General features: G+C 38.6%; 1 protein-coding gene across 2 annotated transcripts in view; it reads right to left on the minus strand.

Moving 5' to 3' along the window:
• USP24 (ubiquitin specific peptidase 24) overlaps positions 1-20,268 on the minus strand; it is a 161,143-nt gene that overhangs the window by 41,632 nt on the left and 99,243 nt on the right. For both annotated transcript variants that reach the window (XM_017543984.2, XM_037744054.1), the window contains exons 33-42: positions 18,618-18,713; positions 18,274-18,502; positions 17,425-17,584; positions 16,156-16,311; positions 14,141-14,211; positions 13,320-13,480; positions 6,345-6,406; positions 3,400-3,591; positions 2,295-2,412; positions 78-222 (exon numbers count right to left, since the gene is read on the minus strand). In XM_017543984.2, the coding sequence (XP_017399473.1) occupies positions 78-222; positions 2,295-2,412; positions 3,400-3,591; positions 6,345-6,406; positions 13,320-13,480; positions 14,141-14,211; positions 16,156-16,311; positions 17,425-17,584; positions 18,274-18,502; positions 18,618-18,713 (1,390 nt within the window). The remainder of the gene's footprint in view (positions 1-77; positions 223-2,294; positions 2,413-3,399; positions 3,592-6,344; positions 6,407-13,319; positions 13,481-14,140; positions 14,212-16,155; positions 16,312-17,424; positions 17,585-18,273; positions 18,503-18,617; positions 18,714-20,268) is intronic.

A 20,268-nucleotide genomic window follows, 5' to 3' on the forward strand; every position in this document is an offset into this window, starting at 1 on the left:
AAAAAAAAAAAAAAAAAAAAAAAAAAAAAAGAGATCATTCTAAAAAAACTAAGTTCATTAAGGTCTAGAAAACCTACATCAAACTCCTTGGTAAGAGCAGGGTCAGGTTGGTGATGCATAGAAAGCAGTTCTTTTATAATAATTTGAAGATTTGAAGGTGAACTGTCAGCCAACATTACAAGAACTTCGTAGGCTGCCAATCGGCTATTTGCTGTACTACACCTAGAAACAAAAGACACAGTCATTGTCAACAATGAATAATCTACTTAAATTACTCATTAAACTAAATCAACAGTTGAAAGTAGAAGAGCTCCAATTCCTCAAACATACTTAAGACAGGTCTAACCCCAGACATCTAGTAATCTACAGGTCATGAATACAGGAGGAATTAATAACTTTTTTCTTGGCCTGATGATAAAGTAGCAAAATTCTTTCACTTATGACCAGAGTAGTCTTATCTAAGGACTGGATCAGCAAGAATGGAGGAGAAAGCATCAGGAGAACTCTGTAATAAAGATGACATGGGAATAACTGTCTTTCAATTAAAATACATAAATAGAAAGATTTTTATCATCTAAAATCTGAATGTATAACTGGCAGAAAAAGAAAGCTATAAAAACCAGGATAGCCATAAATATTTTATATGCCTGAACTGTCTGAAATAATGGAGACAGAAATACTGTTTGCTAAATCAATTTGTTTAAAGTGACACAAAAGATAACTAGCAAACATTCTACAGGAAATCAAAGGCTTTCTACACTACCTAGCTTGTAGCAGAAATCACTTTGGGGATGGACAATACCTCACTGTAACCAATACTAACCTTGCACTACTGAGGGATCACTGGTTAGGAAGGATACACAGAAAAGAGGATAGCTAACCTCTGAATGAAATACTTAAAGGAGAGTAGGAGGCGTTTAAGGGGGGTTGTGAGGTTTTTGGATCAGCACGACACCAGGCACTGAGGACAATGGACACGAAGCTGGCGCTGTCCTTTGTTTCTTGTCCTGACTTCAGGGTTGCAAAGGACAGTAAGAAAAGAATAGGGAGGTGCCATTTACACAGGCTAAACATTAAAAGTTGTTTTGTTACTGTGATACAAAATAGCATTACTTCTGAAAACAGTTTCTGTGTACTTTAAATCTCTTTCTGCCTTGCAGGTTTTGGTGGGAAAAGACTGGGAGTTATTGTGATAAATCAACACCATTCAGTACAACGGGGAGGGGTGAAACAAATGTTTCCTGTTCCAGTCAAGGCACTGTATATATGCTTTTTTAAAAAAACACTCCTTCCTCCTTCATTTATGGAGGAGCTACATTTATTAATAATAAAACTGCTAAAGATATATATCTTTTGTGTTTACTGAAAATTAAAACATTCACTTGTTTCTCCTGCTTTAATAAAAGACTCCCATGGACCTCACACCAAATCTTCCAAAACAAGGCGGGGTTAGCAATGAGGCTGGGAGGCGCAGCCTGAGGAACACCCCAAGAGTTCTAATGAAGGGTTTTGCTTTTTTTCTTACCTAAAACAGATTTTGCTAATGAGGTAACTCTAGGTAGAGAAATATTTATACATAAGACACCTCTTAGGATTCCTCAAAATACTGCTTATTATGCCTTGCCCATTTCAATAACCATGGAAATTATACAGGAATCCTTTTCACTATAAATAGCAAATCCTCAGTTTCTTCAGGATTACTCAATTAGCTCTGGTTTTCACGAGAACGGAACAAAGTCAGATTTAGAGCAAACGAGATAGCAGCTTGTAGCTCTGTCTCTTCTTCCTATCTCCAAGAGTATAAATACCACTCGAGTAGGATCAACATTACAAAGAGATCTTTCAAATTTGTACCCATAAAACACAAAATTTGATTCCAAAATTACTACTGTAATAAACCACAAGCAGTTGCAGTTAACAGAACACAGTCAGCGCTCAGCCAACAACAAGGCTCATGCACTACAGAACCTATCATTTTCTCCTGAGAAACCCTCAAGATTTTACTCAGAGCCTATTGACTTTTACTTTGGACATAATTCTTATAACTGGCCACATTTTAATTTGTTCTTCCTTTCTGATGATAATAATGGTACCAGCACACTTGCTCTGTGCTTACTATATGCCAGGCAGGCTTTATGCTAAGCCCGTTCACATGCACTTCTTCATTTCGTGGATAACACAGGCTACACAGACTCACAGATGAAAGACAAACTCCAAGTTAACAGAATCTTTTTGGACTAAAGTTTCGAATTAGAATTTTTACCAAAACTGAACACAACGTGCATTTTCCATACTTTGGATGAAAGTCCTGTTGACTGATGGCGGCACTGCCAGCTGGAGAATGACTATTTAAAATAATTCTAGAAGCTCGGAAAAGGAAGTCATCTAACAATGGTTTAATGAGTGATGAACCTGGAATAGAGCATAATATTCATGTTGAAGATGAACACATATTTTAATTCAAAGATCCTATCTTGCACTTTCTTATCAGAGCAGCAAAGGCACCCAAGGCCACCCAATAGCAGGGCATTTAGTTTAATTTAATATTTATTTTCTGAGCACTTACTACATGGCAAAGCTTGTGGGGTAGAGGGTTAAGGATGGGTGGAAGGAACAGGGGACAGAATACAAAGATAGGCAGGTAAGGGTGTGTTCCTTTATGAGTTTACAATACAGTGAAAGGAGTCAGGCTTTCACTTTAGAAACACAAGTTTCAAGAACGCCACAAGGCAGAATGATTTGAGTGAACAGTTCTTACTCTGGGCATAGAGGGGGTCCACATAAGGGTTTCTGAAACTTTTAAAATCTTGCCTCTTTAGTTTAAAATGATATACCTTTCTCTTTGTGGTTAAGAATCACTCTTTTCTATGTATCCCCAGTAGCCAAGAATATTTTGTAGAACTTGGTTTGTGTTATAAAACAGATGGATAATTATTCATTTGTCTTCTGAATACAATTTGTATTATAACAATCTTTTACAAATTACAGGGGTAACCCAGGAGAACCTCATATGTACCCTACCGCTGGAGGGCAGGGGTGCTTAGGGGCTACCTCCCCAGATGAGAATCACCCTTACAAGAAGACACACAGTAAATTATATATTAAAAAGTACGTAATAGCAAAAAGAGAAAAACCTACTTGAATTATAATTCTTACTTGGTATTAAGAAGTTATGTGATCCAGCTGTTTTGAACACTATAAAATTCTCTATGTGGTTTAATGACAGATGTAAAACACACCGTAATTTTGTTAGCCACTAAAATTATAATTTCTCACTGTGTTAAGGGTCAATTTTCCACGAAACACTTGGCATCTATCTTATTTTCCCAATTACACATAACACTGGCAATAACCAAGTACTGAAGAATCTGCCATGTGATAAGATGAGGCAATAATTACCAAGCATTTCCTTTTCTGCCCCACAGAGTGAAAGAAGGGTCTTGATGAGGCGTAAGTGCCCTGCCAGTAAGATGTTGTCCGCTTCACTGGTCTCACATTCAGCTGTGCGATTAGGTTCAAAGTTATCCAGCCAAGTAATCTCATCTTCAAGCATGGTAGCTGGGCTGATCCTTAACTGCTCCATTTCTGAAGCTAAGAAGGAAAAAAAAATCCATTACAAAGAAAGAACGATTTCTCTTTATGGAGTTAAAGTCCTGAATTAAACAAAGCAAAGTCAAGCCCCAATCTTCCACTTCACAGATCTTAAAAAAACTGTCATTAAGACTGGATGTGGTGTTTCACAACTGTAATCCCAGGCCGACGGAGGCTGAGGCGGGCAGATCACGAAGTCAGGAGTTCAAGATCAGCCTGGCCAGAATGTCGAAATCCTGTCTCTACTAAAAATACAAAAATTAGCTAGGCATGGTGGCATATGCCTGTAGTCCCAGCTATTCGGGAAGCTGAGGCAGAAGAATCACTTGAACCTGGGAGGCGGAGGCTGCACTGAGCCGAGATCGTGCCATGGCACTCCATCCTGGGTGACACGTTAAGACTTTGTCTTAAAAAATAATCAATCAAACAAAACACACACACACACACACACACACACACACACAAAACTGTCATTAACAAATAGTAGGCAACAGCTGCTGCCCACAGGGAATAAAGGCGCCCTCACTCATACACCACTTGTTGGCTGCCTCCTCTGTGCAGGTCACTGTGCTATATGCTGAGGCTCTAAGATGAGGGAGCCAAATTCTTGCTCCTGGTTTGGTGGGGGTTAGCAGAAGCCCCAGGAACAAAATCTTCTAGAGAAAGAAGGAGTAGAAGGATTTGAGGAGAATCAATACTCCTGCAGTGTGACCTAAGCCGAAGGAGGGCTGAGTTCTGCAAAGGAGAATGATGTCAGAAGTACAGCTGCCAGAGTCCAGGTTTCTAAACAATGAGCCAAACTCCTGAGAACTACTCTGTTGTTTTGTGTTACGTGTTTCACTTGCCCTTAAAACAAGGATTTAAAGCATAATTTCATATTGGAAGTTGAGACTGGAGAGGAGACGAAGGGTAATCATGCTCTACTTCCACTGCACTGCAGTGAGAAGCAAGCAGGGTCTCCGTAAGGGGCAGTGAAGAAGGACCTTTTACGGTCAGTCGGAGCTGGACCGGCACCAGATACAAACCCTATTTCTACCACTTACTGTGTGATCTTGTTTCCTTATTTATGCAATGGGGCCAGCACCTACACTGCAGAGTGCTATGTATGAAGTGCTAGCGTAGGCACTGACTTAAGGAAAATACTCAGGAATTGGCAAATATTGTTTGTTTCAAGACGTTACCCGAGCATTAATTCCCCTCGCCTCCCAAGATCCTAACAAGAGATCCTGGGTCCCTCATTTATCACTCAACAACACAAGGAAGGGAGGTCTATATTAACAACTCATTCATTCATTTGAAAGTTGCATGTGTGTAGCCAACTCATGATTCCTTTCCTTGCTGCAGAGCAGAAAGCAAAGCCTGGATGGCTGCTGATCAGCTGTCCCTGGGAGCCTGGGTGGAAACCAGTGTTATGTTAGACTGTTAGATGGATATACAGTCCACCTACTTCACTAGATCCAACAGATCTTCTCTCTGAATCAAGACATACACTCAGACTGTATTAGCTCCCTCTCTACAAAACCAGTTCCACTGCATTGCTCAGAGCAGTGCGTCCTGTTTTTATATTTGGAGACTGTCTTAGTTTGTCGCCCAGGCTGGAGTGCAGTGGTGCGATCTCAGCTCACTGCAACCTTCACCTCCTGGGTTCAAGCGATTCTCCTGCTTCAGCCTCCCAAACAGCTAGGATTACAGGCAAGTGGCACCACACCCAACTAATTTTTGTATTTTTAGTTGAGACAGGGTCTCGCCATGTAGGCCAGGCTGGTCTCGATCTCCTGACCTCAAGTGATCTGCCCGCCTCAGCCTCCCAAAGTGCTGACATTACAGGCATGAGCCACTGCACTCAGCCACCTCCTGTTTTTGACAGACACTTATGAAACTGATGAAGGCATCTGCCACCACAGAAATGTTGTTGAGGATTATTCGTCACTATTTTTATGTGTCCATTACATGATGGCCTTTGTATGAAATTTCTTTTAGGCTTAGGTGCTGGGAAAGAGATTTGCTTCTTTTGAGAAACTATTCTATTTCCTCTTACAGGGTATTCAGAACAACTAACCATATGCTGTTTCCTTTTTACCTCTGGCCTTCAGAAACCTCACAAATTAATTCTGAGGTATTTTTTTTTTCCTCCTGGCCTTGACATTCTTTACCAATTGCTGTTTTTGTTGATCCTGATTTTTATTTTATTAATTTCCTGTAAGCTGAAGCAAATTCTTTGTGAAGAGTAGAGAATAAACAAACTCTTGATCTGAACTCAAATTTACACAGAGCATTCCAACATACATTTGCATTATTTAAAGGTAAGTACAGATGATTAAAATCTCAGCACACTAACAAGAGAATTTCTAACAGTGATACTTTACAACTAACACTAATGAACTGACTTCTAACACCATCAACATACCACAATAAAGATTCCCTCTTTCTTTCAACAATCAACCTTCAAAATTATAACAGACTACATGAGAGAGAAAGACCCTTCATAATGGTTTTGTATCAGTGTAATTAAAATATGAGCCTTTGACAATTTTAAAAATCAACAACTCTCAATTCATTAATGACTGGTTATATAACAGAAGACACTGGTACATAGGTTTATATGTTATTCTCAAGAAAAAAAGTTCAACTTCAAACAATAATTGTAATTTTATTTACACTTGAGATATGTAAATCGTATTAAAAACGTCTGTGTGACTTTCTCTTCTATTCCTCCCCAGCCCCTCTCACTTACAAATTAGTCATTTACTTACTTGTCAGATCATCTAATAATTGGCATCTCAAATCAAAATACTCCATACACTGAGATAACAGTCTAAAAAACAGAAAGGTTTCAGTTACTAATAAGAGGCTGATTTGAAAATAAAAAGTATTTTCCTTATAAGAACAAGTTAATAAAACAACTGAGTAAGATAATTTTCCTCAGCATAACTATTTTCGTATTAATTTAAATTCTATTATTTTAGCAAGAAGCATACTGATTTTACTAATGTAGATATGATAATAGAAATAACAGTGTAAAGAGAGGGAAACACTACATTTATCACATCTTAAAATAATATAGGCACTGATTGCATACATAATACACTCATTACATTCATTCATTTAAATTTCAACCAGTCTCTACCAAGCACCTACAAATGCCTGGAACTGTTTTGGGAGATCAGTGAACTTAAAAAGGTAGACAAACAACAAATTAGAAATATACACATCTGTCAAGTGGTAAAAAGCACTGAGAAGAAAAATAGAGCAGATTAAGAAGAGAAAGAGAAAGGGAAACTATTTTACAGAAGATGATCAAATAAGCTTTTTCTGCAGTTACAGTACTCAGCAGCAAAGGTTTTAGAATCAGACAGACACTGGTTTTAATCTTGGCTCCCCTACTTATAGCAGCTGGGTGTCCCATGGACAACCATTTCACCTTTAACTTTCAGTTTTCTAACTTCTAAAATGCTCATTATAGTATTGGAAATAAAAAACACATGCATATACACAAACATACAGAAAAGGCTCAAGCACAAACTAATGAGAATATATAGTGAACCAAGAATTATGGTTATAAAAAATGAAGACAATAAAACTGCTGAACTCATTAGGCCAGTCTGAGGATTAAAAGAAAAACATACATAAACAGTTTAGTATGTCATGTAGCATATAGTTGGCCTATGGTAATTGCTATTATCATCACCAGACTATTTTTTTCCTGGTATTTAGCATGCAACTATTATCATCATACTATTGAGGGAAAATATGTAGGTCTCTAAGAACTTGCTTTATGAATCTGGGTGCTTCTGTATTGGGTGCATATATATTTAGGATAGTTAGCTCTTTTTGTTGCACTGATCCCTTTACCATTATGTAATGCCCTTGTCTTTTTTTGATCTTTGTTGGTTTAAAGTCTGTTTTATCAGAGACTAGCATTGCAACCCCTGCTTCTCTTTGCTTTCCATTTGTTTGGTAAATATTCCTAGACCACCAGCCAGACTAATAATGAAAAAAAAGAGAGAAGAATCAAACAGACACAATAAAAAATGATAAAGGGGTTATCACCACTGGTCCTACAGAAATACAAACTACCAGCAAAGAATACAATAAACACCTCTACATGAATAAACTAGAAAATCTAGAAGAAATGGATAAATTCCTGAACGCATACACCCTACCAAGGATAAACCAGTAAGAAGTTGAATCCCCGAATAGACCAATAACAAGTTCTGAAATTGAGGCAGTAATTTATAGCCTACCAACCAATAAAAGTCCAGGACCAGACGGATTCACAACTGAATTCTACCAGACGTACAAAGAGGAGCTGGTACCATTCCTTCTGAAATTATTCCAAACAACAGAAAAAGAGGGACTCCTCCCTAACTCATTTTATGAGTCCAGCATCATCCTGATACCAAAACCTGGCAAAGACACACCTAAAAAAGGAAAATTTCAGGCTAATATCCCTGATGAATACTGATGCGAAAATCCTTAATACTGGCAAATCCAGCAGCATATCAAAAAGCTTATCCACCATGATCGAGTTGGCTTCATCCCTGGGATGCAAGGCTGGTTCAACATACACAAATCAATAAATGTAATCCACCATATGAAATAGAACCAATGACAAAAACCACGATTATTGCAACAGATGCAGAAAAGGCCTTCGATAAAATTCAACACCCCTTCATGCTAAAAACTCAATAAACTAGACATTGATGGAATGTATCTCAAAATAATAAAAGCTAGTTATGACAAACTCACAGCCAATATCATACTGAATGGGCAAAAGTTGGAATCATTCCCTTTGAAATCTGGTACAAGACAAGGATGCCCTCTCTCACCATTCCTATTCAACACAGTACTGGAAGTTACTGCAGCACTATTCACAAAAGCAAAGACTTAGAACAAATCCAAATGGCCATCAATGATAGACTGGATAAAGAAAATGTGGCACATATACACCATGGAATACTATGCAGTCATAAAAGAGGATGAGTTCATGTCCTTTGCAGGGACATGGATGAAGCTGGAAATCATCATTTTCAGCCAACTAACAAAGGAACAGAAAACCAAACACCACATGTTCTCACTCATAACTAGGAGTTGAACAGTAAGAATATGTAGACACAGGGAGGGAAACACCACACTCCGGGGCCTGTCAGGGGGTAGGGGATTAGGGGAGAGATAGCATTAGGAGAAATACCTAATGTAGATGACGAGTTGATGGCTGCAGCCAAGAAAAATATCCAATCAACAACCTAACTTTACACCTAAGGAACTAGAAAAAGAAGAACAAACCAAACTTAAAGCTAGAAGAAGGAAAGAAATGACAAAGATTAGAGTGGAAACAAATAAATTAGAAAACAGCAAAACAATACCAAAAAGAAAAAAAAATTCAATGAAACCAAAAGTTGGCTCTTTGAAAAGATCAACAAAACCGACAAACCTTTAGTTGAACTAAGACAAAAAAAGGGAGAGGGATGAAATTACTAAAATCTGGAAACCATCATTCTCAGCAAACTGACAGAAGAGCAGAAGATCAAACACCGCATGTTCTCACTCATAGGCGGGTGTTGAACAATGAGAACACATGGACACAGGGAGGGGAGCACTACACACTGGGGTCAGTTGGGGGGAAATAGGGGAGGGACGGTGGGGGGTGGGAAGCTGGGGAGAGATAGCAAGGGGAGAAATGCCAGATGTAGGTGATGGGGAAGAAGGCAGCAAATCACACTGCCACGTGTGTTCCTATGCAACAATTTTGCATGTTCTTCACATGTACCCCAAATCCTAAAATGCAATAAAATAAATGGGAAAAAAAAAAAAGAAATTACTAAACTCTGAAATGAAAGTGGGTATATAACTACCAATTTTACAGAAATAAAAAGGATATAAAAGACTACTGAAAGCAACTGTATGCTAACAAATTAAATAACTTACACGAAGTGGACAAATTTCTAGAAACACAAAACCTACCAAGACTGAATCAGGAAGAAACAGAAAACGTAAATAAACCTATTCAGCAGGAGACTGAATCGGTAATCAAAAACCTCCCAACATAGGAAAGCCCTGGACCAGATGGTTTCACTGGTGAATTCTACCAAACATTTAAAGAATTAACACCAATTCTTCTCAAGCTCTTTCAAAAAACTGAAGTGGAGGTAACACTTCCTAATTCATTCTATGACACCATTATTACCCTGATACAAAAGCCAGAAAAAGATACCACAAGAAAACTACAGACCAGTAACTCTTATGAATGCTAATGAAAAATCCTCAACAAAATACTATCAAACCAAAGCAGTGCATTTAAAGGATTACACCCCATGAACAAGTGGGATTGACTCCTGGAATTCAAGTATGGTCCAATGTATGAAAATCAATGTAACACCACATTAAGGGAAAGAAGGAAAAAGACCCACATGATCATCTCAATCAAATCAGAAAAAGCATTCGATAAAATTTAACCCACTTTCATGATGAAAACACTTAAACTACAAACAGAAGGAAACTACTGCAACATAATAAAGACAGATATGAAAACCCACAGCTAACATACTCAATGCTGAATGATTGAAAGCTTTTATCCTAAGAGCAGGAACAAAGATGCCCACTTTTACCACTTCTATCCAACAGTTATTGAAGGTTTCAGCCAGAACAAGTAGGCAAGAAAAAGAAATAAAAGGCATCCAAATTGAAAAGAGAGAAGTAACATTATCTGTTAGCAAATGACATGTTATTATGCATGGAAAGTCCTAAAGTTTCTGCAAAAGAAACTGTTAGATATAATAAATAAATTCAGCAAAGTTGCAGGATATAAAATCAACACAAAAATCAGTTGTATTTCTTAACACTAACAATGAACAAACTGAAAAGGAAATCAACAATTCCACTTAAAATAGCATCAAAAAGAATACTTAGGAACCAATTTAGTCAAGGAAATGGAACACTTGTACAGTGAAAACTGCAAACATTGCTGAAAAAAATTAAAGACGACATAATGAAAAGACATCTTGTGTTCAAGGATTGAAAGACAAAATCTTGTTAAGTTGTGATTACTATTCAAAGGCATCTACAGGTTCAGTGAAATCTCTTATCAAAATCCCAAAGACGTTTGCAAAAATAGAAAAACCCATTCTAAAATTCACATGGACTCTCAAGGGATCCCTCCAAGCAGCCAAATCAATCTTGAAAAAGAGGAACAAGGTTGAAAGACTCATACTTCCTGATATCAAACTTAGTATAATACTACGGTAATCAAAACAGTGTTATGCTGATATAAAGACAGACATATAGACCAATGGAAGAGAAATATAGAACTCAAAAACATGGTCTTGATGTTCATCTAGGACACCAAAACTATTCAATGGGGAAAGGATAATATTTTTAAAAAGTGGCACTGGGATATTCAAATGGAAAAGAATGAAGGCAGATCCTTACCTTATACCACATGCAAAACTAAACTCAAAATGCATCAAACGCCTAAGTGTAAGAACTAAAACTATACAACTCTTAGAAGGAAACAGGGAGGAAACTTTTGTGATATAGGATCTGGCCATCATTTCCTGGCTATGACAGCAAAAACACAGGCAACTAAAGAGAAAATACATACACAGGACACCATCAAGAGAGCTAAAAGACAACCCACGGATTGAGAGAAAATATCTGCACATCATATTATCTGATAAGAGATCACCTATCCAGAATATATTGAAAATTTAACAACAAATAATCCAACTTAAAAATGGGCAAAAGTCTTAAAATAGATGTTTCTCCAAAGAAGATATATGAATGGCCAACAAGCACATAAGACGATCAACATTAATCAAGGAAATGCAAACTGAAACCAAAGATGCCAATTCACATGCATGAGTATAGATACTATCAAAAACAAAAGAAACAAAAACCCTAGAAAACAATAAGCATTGGCTAAGATGTGGAGAAATCAGAATCCTTATAACATTGCTAGTGGGAAAGAAAAATGGTACAGCCGTTGTGAAAAACACTTTGGTGGTTCTACAAAGAAATCAAACACAGAATTACTAAACGATCCAGCAATTCCACTTCTGGGTAAACACCCAAAACAACTAAAAGCAGGGATTCACACAGATATTTGCACACCTATGTTTGTAGCTCCATTCACAAGTCATGTTCATCTATGGATGAATGAATACACAAATATGGCTTATATATGCAATGACACATTATTCAATCTTAAAAAGGAAGGAAATTCTGATTCATGTTACAATACGAATAAAACTTAGGACATTAAGCTAAGTAGACACAAAAGGACAAATACTGTATGATTCCACTTATATGAGTTACCTAGAGTAGTCAAATCTTTAGAAACAGAAAGTAGAATGGTGGCTGCCACGGGATGGGGGAGAGGAGAACAGGGAGTTACCGTTCAATGGGTACAGAGTTTCAGTTTAGGATGACAAATGAGTTTTGGAAATAGACAGTTGTGATGGTTACAACACGATGCTGCGGAATTGTACACCTCAAAATGGTAAATTTTATGTGTATTTTACCATAAGAAAAAAAATTTAGCAATTCAAAAAAAAAATCTACATTTGTCTTTGAATAGTCTGTTTACATTCTTTGTCCCTTTTTTAACTTGGCTGCTGGTCTTTTGTTTAATAATTTATAATAGTTTTATCTCTCTCTCTCAAATTAGCTTACGGTCTGTCACGTAGATTATTTTCCATGTTATTTTGCAGATTTATTTTCCCAGTTTGGTGACTGGCTTTTGACTTTGAAGCATTTTTTTCCTATATGGAAAATTTTAATTTTTATGGAGCCAAATTTATCAGTCTTTTATTTAATCACTTTTTCATGGGCATAGTGTTTCAGTTTCAGATGATGAAAAAGTTCTGGAGATGGATAGAGGAGATGGTTGTACAACATTGTGAATGTACTCAATGCCACTGAACTGCACACTTAAAAATGATAAATTTTACACATTATGTATATTTCACCACATTAAAAAGAAAGTTGAGGCTTAGGTATCTCAGGGGTTTGGCATGGTCCTAGCACCTCTTTCCTTCTAGGGACCTAATTTATAAAGCACATAAACAAGGAAAGTAGACATTGATTTCACAAATCTCCATGACACCTTACATGCCCCACAGCAGGGGCTGTGTGGTAAGGATGAGTTAGAAAAAGTGGTATGAACTTGAGGTCAGTGTAAGACCTCCTACCTCCTACCCTAGGACTAGACGGAGAAACGCATGCATGGAGGCTCACCTGTAGAGGTAAGATGGGGCAGGCAGAACAGTCATCTCATGAGCCTGAACTACAGCTCTCTTATATACTCAAGTATGTATAAAACCAAGAAAGCAAGCTAGGATACCCCAGCTACCTCTAGACATGGAACTAAGAAATGACTGCACTGAAAAAGTGATATACATAAGAGGAGAGGATCAGTATAGCCTTTACGCAGTGACCAGGCTCAAATAATTCCAGGCTCTCACCAATCAGGTGAGCTCCTTTTTCTCTCTGAATCACATGGGGTGAAGTGAAAACCGGGGATATGGAGAAGAAGGCCTAGTAGTATTTCTTCTCTCTTATCCTAAATGTGGAGAAAAACAAATGCTATCTTTCGAGGCCCAAATGTCAGAAGAAAGGAGGAGAAATTCTAGTCATCTCAATAATGCACTGTGGACTTCAGGGGAGCAGTACACAAATTATCATTTATCTTTTCTCTGTATAAGGTGAGCGTTTCCATTTTTATGACATACCTCTGATTGACTCCTCTCATAATACTAGTTGGAGACCAGAGAGGCAGCTGAGCCGTGAGGATGACGCCTAGAAGAAACTGATTTGGCTTCTGCACATCTGGATGTGCTGATGTGTCTGTCTGACTAAGAGTGTACAGCTGATCACAGGCAACCCGGCGAATCTGAAATTATGTGACCAGTGGCAAAGGACAGACATGAATCAACTTCTTAAAAAGTGATTTTCTTAAAAAGTCCACACTATTGATTCACTCAAGTTATTGAAAGACATTAGAAAGGTATAAGTGTTTTAGTGTTTAATGCTAAGGTTTCCATTGAATAAACTATGGCTAATTAAAACTCAATGTGGTTTGGGAACTGATTTCCCAAATTATTCTACTCTAATCAATAGGTTTATAACTTAATGTAAATGAACATAAGAAAAAAGAAAGTTTAAAAGTTAATCCTCAAGGTCATGTAAGAAAGTCAGAACTATAAAATCCAATGATAGTTTATGGCTTGAGGTTGACCTTTCCTGATTCTAATATGTGGATGCTTAATGCCAGCTGCCCTTGCGAGCTATGGACAGACACTGGTTGTAACAAAAATAACTTAATAACATTAGTCTCCTAACTTTTGGTAGAATATGGAGGAGGTAGCAGGAGGAAAGGCCGTAGAGTCCAAATAACCATTTGGACTTTTCTTTCATGGTCTGCAGCCCCTTTGTACGCTCCCTAACAGACTAAATGCTACTCCTGTATTCCCCACAACGTCACAGGTAGCTGAGAGAGCTCACAAAACAACAGGACCAAAGGAGCTTTGTAAGTAACATAAAAAATCCTTACCTCAGAACTTGGTGATCCGAGCAGAATGTCGATGATGAAATCAGCAACACAGGGCAAGTTATAGAAAGATGCTAATAAGAAGAAATAGCGGATGTGGGTGTATGAAATAAGTTAGGTAATGAATTTTCAAATTTGATCAGTTTCTTAAGCTCAGCTTAAGCAGATGTTCATCTCTTTTACATAGAATGGGAATTCAGGACCTTTTACAACTGCTTTTATGCCTGTCTCTTTACCCCATAAAATTCTAAGCTGCTTAGGAAAAGGAACATGTTTTAGTTATTGTTGTGCCCTGTATTTTAGCACAATGTGTTGCACAAACTAGTTACAGGATAAATGTTTTGCCTTGATAAACTTCAATAGTTGCAAACTATAAAATATACCCTAACATAAACTTAAAAATAATAACAGATAAAAGCTTGGAGGGCCGTTAAATTTTTTCATCTTGATTTGAAAATATCTCTAAGTTAAACAATTCTAGGAAAATTAAACTAAATCAAGCAGCTAAGAGTAGGACTAGTACACTTTTTAAAAGCAGAGTTGCTAAGACTTCATATCTGAATATTTATTTATTGAGAATCTACTACACATCAGACAGTGTTTGGGAATTGGAGGTTCATCAGGGAACAAAATGAATAAAAATGTCTGTCCTCATGGAGCTTACAATCTAGTTGGGGAGGGGATAATGACAATAAACACAATAAATAAGTGGATTATTTTGCATGTTATAAAATGATCAATGATATAGAAAAAAATAAGGTAAGGGGTCTGGGTAGTGCTGGGGCAAGGAGAGCATTGTAATTTTTTTAAGGGTGGTCAGGGAATGTCTCTCTTAAGCATACTGGAAAGAGGAAACAAATCACCAGTGCAAGGGTCCTGGGGAAAGAATATATGCTGGCTATTGGGAAACAGCAAGGAGTCCAGGGTGGCCGCAGCACAGTGAGTAAAGGGGAGAGCAGAAGCAAAGGCACAGAAGCATCAAGGGGGTACACTGTGTCCATCCCCTTGTAAAGATATGGCTTTTACTCGGTGAACTGAGAAGCCACCAGAGGCTTTGAAAGAGGAGTGACACACTCGACGTAAAATTTAGGTCTACCCTGGTTGCTGAATAGAGAATGAACTGCAAGGCAGAAGCAGGGAGATGAGTTAGGGTGCTCCTGCTGTAATCCAAGTAGGAAGCAGTGGCAGCTCAGAGGGCACCAACAGTGAAGGGGGTGCTAAGGGGTAGAATCTAGATAGGGCTTGAAGGAGGATATGCTGACAGATTAGAAGTAGAGGGTGGAAAAAAAAAAGATATCAAAGATGAAGCCAGGGTTTTTGGCCAGAGCAACTGAAGAATAGAACTGCCTTTAATAAAACTCTAGGGTGACATGGGCAGGATTACGGAAATTTAGTTCTGGAAATGAGAAGTTTGGGATGTCTATCTGGTATCTAACTGGAGATCTCGGCACAGTGGTATAGGCCATAGACCCAAATTTTGGTGTTGTTAGCATACAGATGGAATTTAAGACTGTGAAACTGCATGAGATCACCAAGGAAATGAGTAGAGATAGAGAACAGATGACGAGGAGCTGAGTCCTGGGGTGCTCTCATGTTAGAAAATGATTAGTAATGACCCCTATTGACCAAAGCCAACGAGAAAGATGAAAGGGCAAATCTTAAGTTACACAATTTTTAACACTGGAGTCATTATCAGGAATGGATATACAATTCCAATTCTGTAATTTATGAACTAGTAAATTTGGGTTATTTTAATTCTTCAACTAGACAGCAAGCTCGTGGCATGCAGACATACTGCCCTGGTGACAGCTGCTGTGGAACCTCGTATACAGAGGTGCTCAATAAATATTTCTTCAGAATGAACTACTCTAGCATTATTCTTAGCTACTCCATGTGCCAACTTCTCGCCCTTTTTCATTTTGACTAACAACCTTATCTATGAAGAAATGTAAATAATTGCCAACAGAAGCCTGGCCTTTCATTGAAGGAGATTAATCATAAACAAGCCTCCTGCATACCCAGTTGCTGACTCCGAAGCTGTAGGCACGTAACAAGAAGAGACAAAGCCTCTCCAGCAATCAGTGAGTCTTTGGTGGATACAGACTGTTGTCGAACACAGATTCCTGCATGCAGGGCTACCGGTTCTCCTTCACTTCCAGAGCTGCAATTGCTTCCTGAAAACAGGCAAGCAGAAATTTACTGTGGATCCTACAGGAACTGTCCAATACTTTAATCTTTTTATTATATGTTCCAGAATCCTCATGTGACAATAAATACTTCAAGAAAGCACTTATGTCTAAGACACCAGAGATATTAAATCACTGTATCTGAAACACTCTTAACCACTTTGTCTTTAAAATACATTTGCAGGCAATCAAAATGTGTTCACAAGGCAAAACTAATTTCAGGTGATAGAAGAATAGCACGATTTTGTGGGAATGAGGGAGCCCTGAGCCCTCCTGAGGACATCAGAAATGTTTCCTATCTTGTAACTTGATGTAGATGGGTTATATGCATATAAAAATCCTAAAAATTCCCATACACTTTACTGTATATGTCAAAATTTTTAAAACTTCCTTTATTACTGAGGTTTTTCTAAAATATAAATTGTGCAAGAAGAACAAACAAAGCTGGGAAATAAAGCTGTGTTTTAAAAAGGCCTAATGAAAAATAACCTGGCAAATCAAGGAAAGAACTGTTTTCCAGGACAGAATTCTACATGAATCTGTATTATGGCTACAATTACTGGTTTCACGACACTTTTATACTCAGCTAAGCTAAAAACTGTTGGTTTCTCCACTTACTCTATGTGTTTATAAATATTTTTCTTCTTCTTCTTCCTTTTTTTTTTGAGACACACTCCCAGGCTGGAGTGCAGTGGCGTAATGTTGGCTCACTGCAACCTCTGCCTCCTGGGCTCAAGTGATTCACCTGCCTCAGCCTCCAAAGTAGCTGGGACTATAGGCGCCCACCACCATGCCTGGCTAATTTTTGTGTTTTTAGTACAGATGTGGTTTCACCACATTGGCCAGGCTGGTCTCGAACTCCTGACCTGGTGATCCACCCAGCCTCCCAAAGTAGTGGGATTACAAGTGTGAGCCACTGTACCTGGCCATAAATATTTTTCTTCTTAAGTATCACATATATGTAGGAAGATGCATAAATACTAAGTGTATACAGAGCTTGATGGATTTACACTCAGGCTCACAAGCAAGAGACTCTGGAAAACCTACACATAGATTTATTTCTTGTGCAGTGTTCTCATTACTGTCTCTTTTAATCAGTACCTGAACTGCTGAGTCTGTTTCGAATTCCAGCAGGACACAGAGAATTACTTTCTTTAATTGGCTGGCTACTCCCAACAAGATCAAGCCGTCCAGCAGCTGCAGCCCATGACAATCTCATGAAACAAGCCACAGTAGAAGTGAAATCGCTTACTTCCATCGTCTAAAGAATAGAACAAGAATTATGAGAAAAGGCAATACCTGAACACATGCCCCGACATCTACGACCTTCTTACAGGTCTCAGTTTCATAAGCTTTCTTTCCCTTTAAGGTCATCCAGACGGATGGCCTCTCTCAAGCTGCCATCCTGCTCAAGGACTTTCAATCTCTCTTTTTTATCTGTAAAACAGACTGATCTTCATGCTGTGGCTTAAAATTACGCTTTACCAATTTTTTCACTTTCCCCCTTTCCCACATACTATGACCTCGTGACCTCCCATAAGCTCTGGTATTTCTACTTTGCACAGATGCTCCCTTTTGCTTGAACAAATCTCCTTTCTCCTAACTTTCTAAGTACTTATCTCAGTGTATCTAATCCTCATCTGTTCTTCAAAGCCTAGCTCAAATGCCATCTGTAACATAAAATCACCCACCACAGCGATAGGTGAAGGAAATTATTCTACCTACTTTGAAGACACAGAATGTTTTTGTCTTGTAGTTTTACAACACTTGATACTCTCAGCCTGGAATTAAGAGTTATTTCTGCCCTAGTGATCTCTTGTTAAGTCACCATAAGTTTCTTGAAGGCAACGTTCATGTCTTCATCATTTATATATCCCCACAGCACCTCTACCTAAACAAGACTTTCTGAGTAAGAGGTATTAAAATGTCTTGAATACACAAATCACTTACCTGTATTGCAACTCGAGCAGCAGGGATGATTTCCTCAACCCTAATAGAAGACCTATCAGACACTGACAACTGTCGGTAGGATGACTTTTCTGGGGTACCACATAAGGACATCTGTCTGCTTGTCTGCCGGCTGACATTCCGGAATGGGCGGGAAGAAAGTGCTTCTATGCCATCTTTGGTGAGGTCTTCGTCTAATAACGTGGGCATTGTTTGTCCAACAAGTAAAAATCTTAAAAAGAGACAGCTAGACTTATTCTGGGTCCACTTCATACTATTTAAAATATGATTTGAGAAGAAAAAGTCAAGTATTGCCTTGTGAGACTTAACGCAATACATTTACATACCTTGCAAGCTGTAGACAGATGGAATAAACACCCTGCCTTGTTTCATAGTCTACTTCTGATGGGATGGAATCTCTCTGCATGACATTTACAACCAAACTTCAAAAAGAAGAAAAAAAGGCAGGATATTAAAGACTTCTATTTCTTTCATTTTAAATTTTCCATAAGTACAGTAATAGAATTGGTCATCAATATTATCAATTACTTAGTTTCTACATGATTCTGTCATACAAAGATCCTACATATATATCATAATGATTTCCTATGATACCTATAAGTTTCCTGTTTTCCCTGCTTCTGCTCTTGACTCTCCACCTTCCAAACCTATTTTCAAAAGACCAATCAGGGTGATCCTTGGAAAATATAAGTCAGATCATGGCACCTCCAATCTCCTATGCTGAAAAACAGCAGAGACTTCACAGTAGCCTATAACGTCCTTCATGACTTGACCTCTGGTATCTCCACATCTCATGTCCCAGACCTCTGTCTCATCTGAGAATGGGGAAGACTGTCTGTCTCATTCACTCTGCCCCAACCACACTGGCCTCCTGTGGCCTCTGCAGGCACCAGGTAGGTCCCCATGCATGAGTATGAACTGGCTGCTCCTCTGAAAAGCTTTCTTCTGGGTCTTGCTCCCTTATCTCCTTCAAGTCTTTGCTAGATGTCACCCCAGTGGAGCTTTTCCTGATCACCCTTCTGAAAATCACAGCACCCCCAATCCTTGCTTCTTTACTTTTCTTTACAGCTCTCCTCACCATCTGACATGCATTTTTACTTATGTTTATTATCTCCCCCGCCCCAGACTGTAAGTTTCATGAGGATGTGAATTTTGGTCTGCCCTACTCACTGCTCTGCTCTCAGTGCTTAGAACAATGTCTGGTACGTGAATTAACTGACAGATGCAAATAAGCCAAATGTTAACTGCCTTTGACAGCCCTATAAATGGCTGAGTGATGTAAGGGGAGTTTTTACTAAAAACACCTCTACAGTGTCGAACACAGAATAAAGCTACAAATGTGTGCCAGACCTCCCATCGTACTTGGGAATCCTTTTCGCCGTCATTTCCGTTTCCCATCCCCTCGACCTCCTCAAGGTCCCTACCCAGTTTCTCTGTGCCAGACCTCCCCACGGGAACTCCTTCAACCATCCTCTACTCGAGCTTCAAGCTGGTCTCCATGCCTTCCTCACCCAGAGGAAACGGCATTTCTACTTCTTTCTAGAGAAAATCTCCTTCCACCTGCAGTACAACTGGACCCCATCATTTACCCCTTTTTCTTTTATTTTTATTCTTTTCTCCTTCATTGGTCCCTTTTAGTTAGCCTATAAAGAGAACCAAGCCTTCTTCTACCAGCTAAAATCACAACACAAAAGCCAACTTTCCCCTCAGGTATCTTCTCTTTAATTTACTATCACCCCTTTCTTCCCACTCATCTGAAAGCAGAGATCTCTATGCCCTGATACTACCTTCCTGCCTTACACTTGCCACTGAGCTCTGACAGCTGGGTTATGCCCTCATGGTTTTACTCGTACACTCCCAAATTTCTCATGCCATTCTCCACTTCAAGCACCCTATCCAAACTATCTACTTCACATGACTCAGAAGGACCTTGTATGCAATCAAATTTATTTCTCTTGCTTTCCTCTGTTCCTCCCA

Source organism: Cebus imitator, unplaced genomic scaffold (genome assembly GCF_001604975.1).
Source record: "Cebus imitator isolate Cc_AM_T3 unplaced genomic scaffold, Cebus_imitator-1.0 Scaffold163, whole genome shotgun sequence".
NCBI classification, from domain to species: Eukaryota; Metazoa; Chordata; class Mammalia; order Primates; family Cebidae; genus Cebus; species Cebus imitator.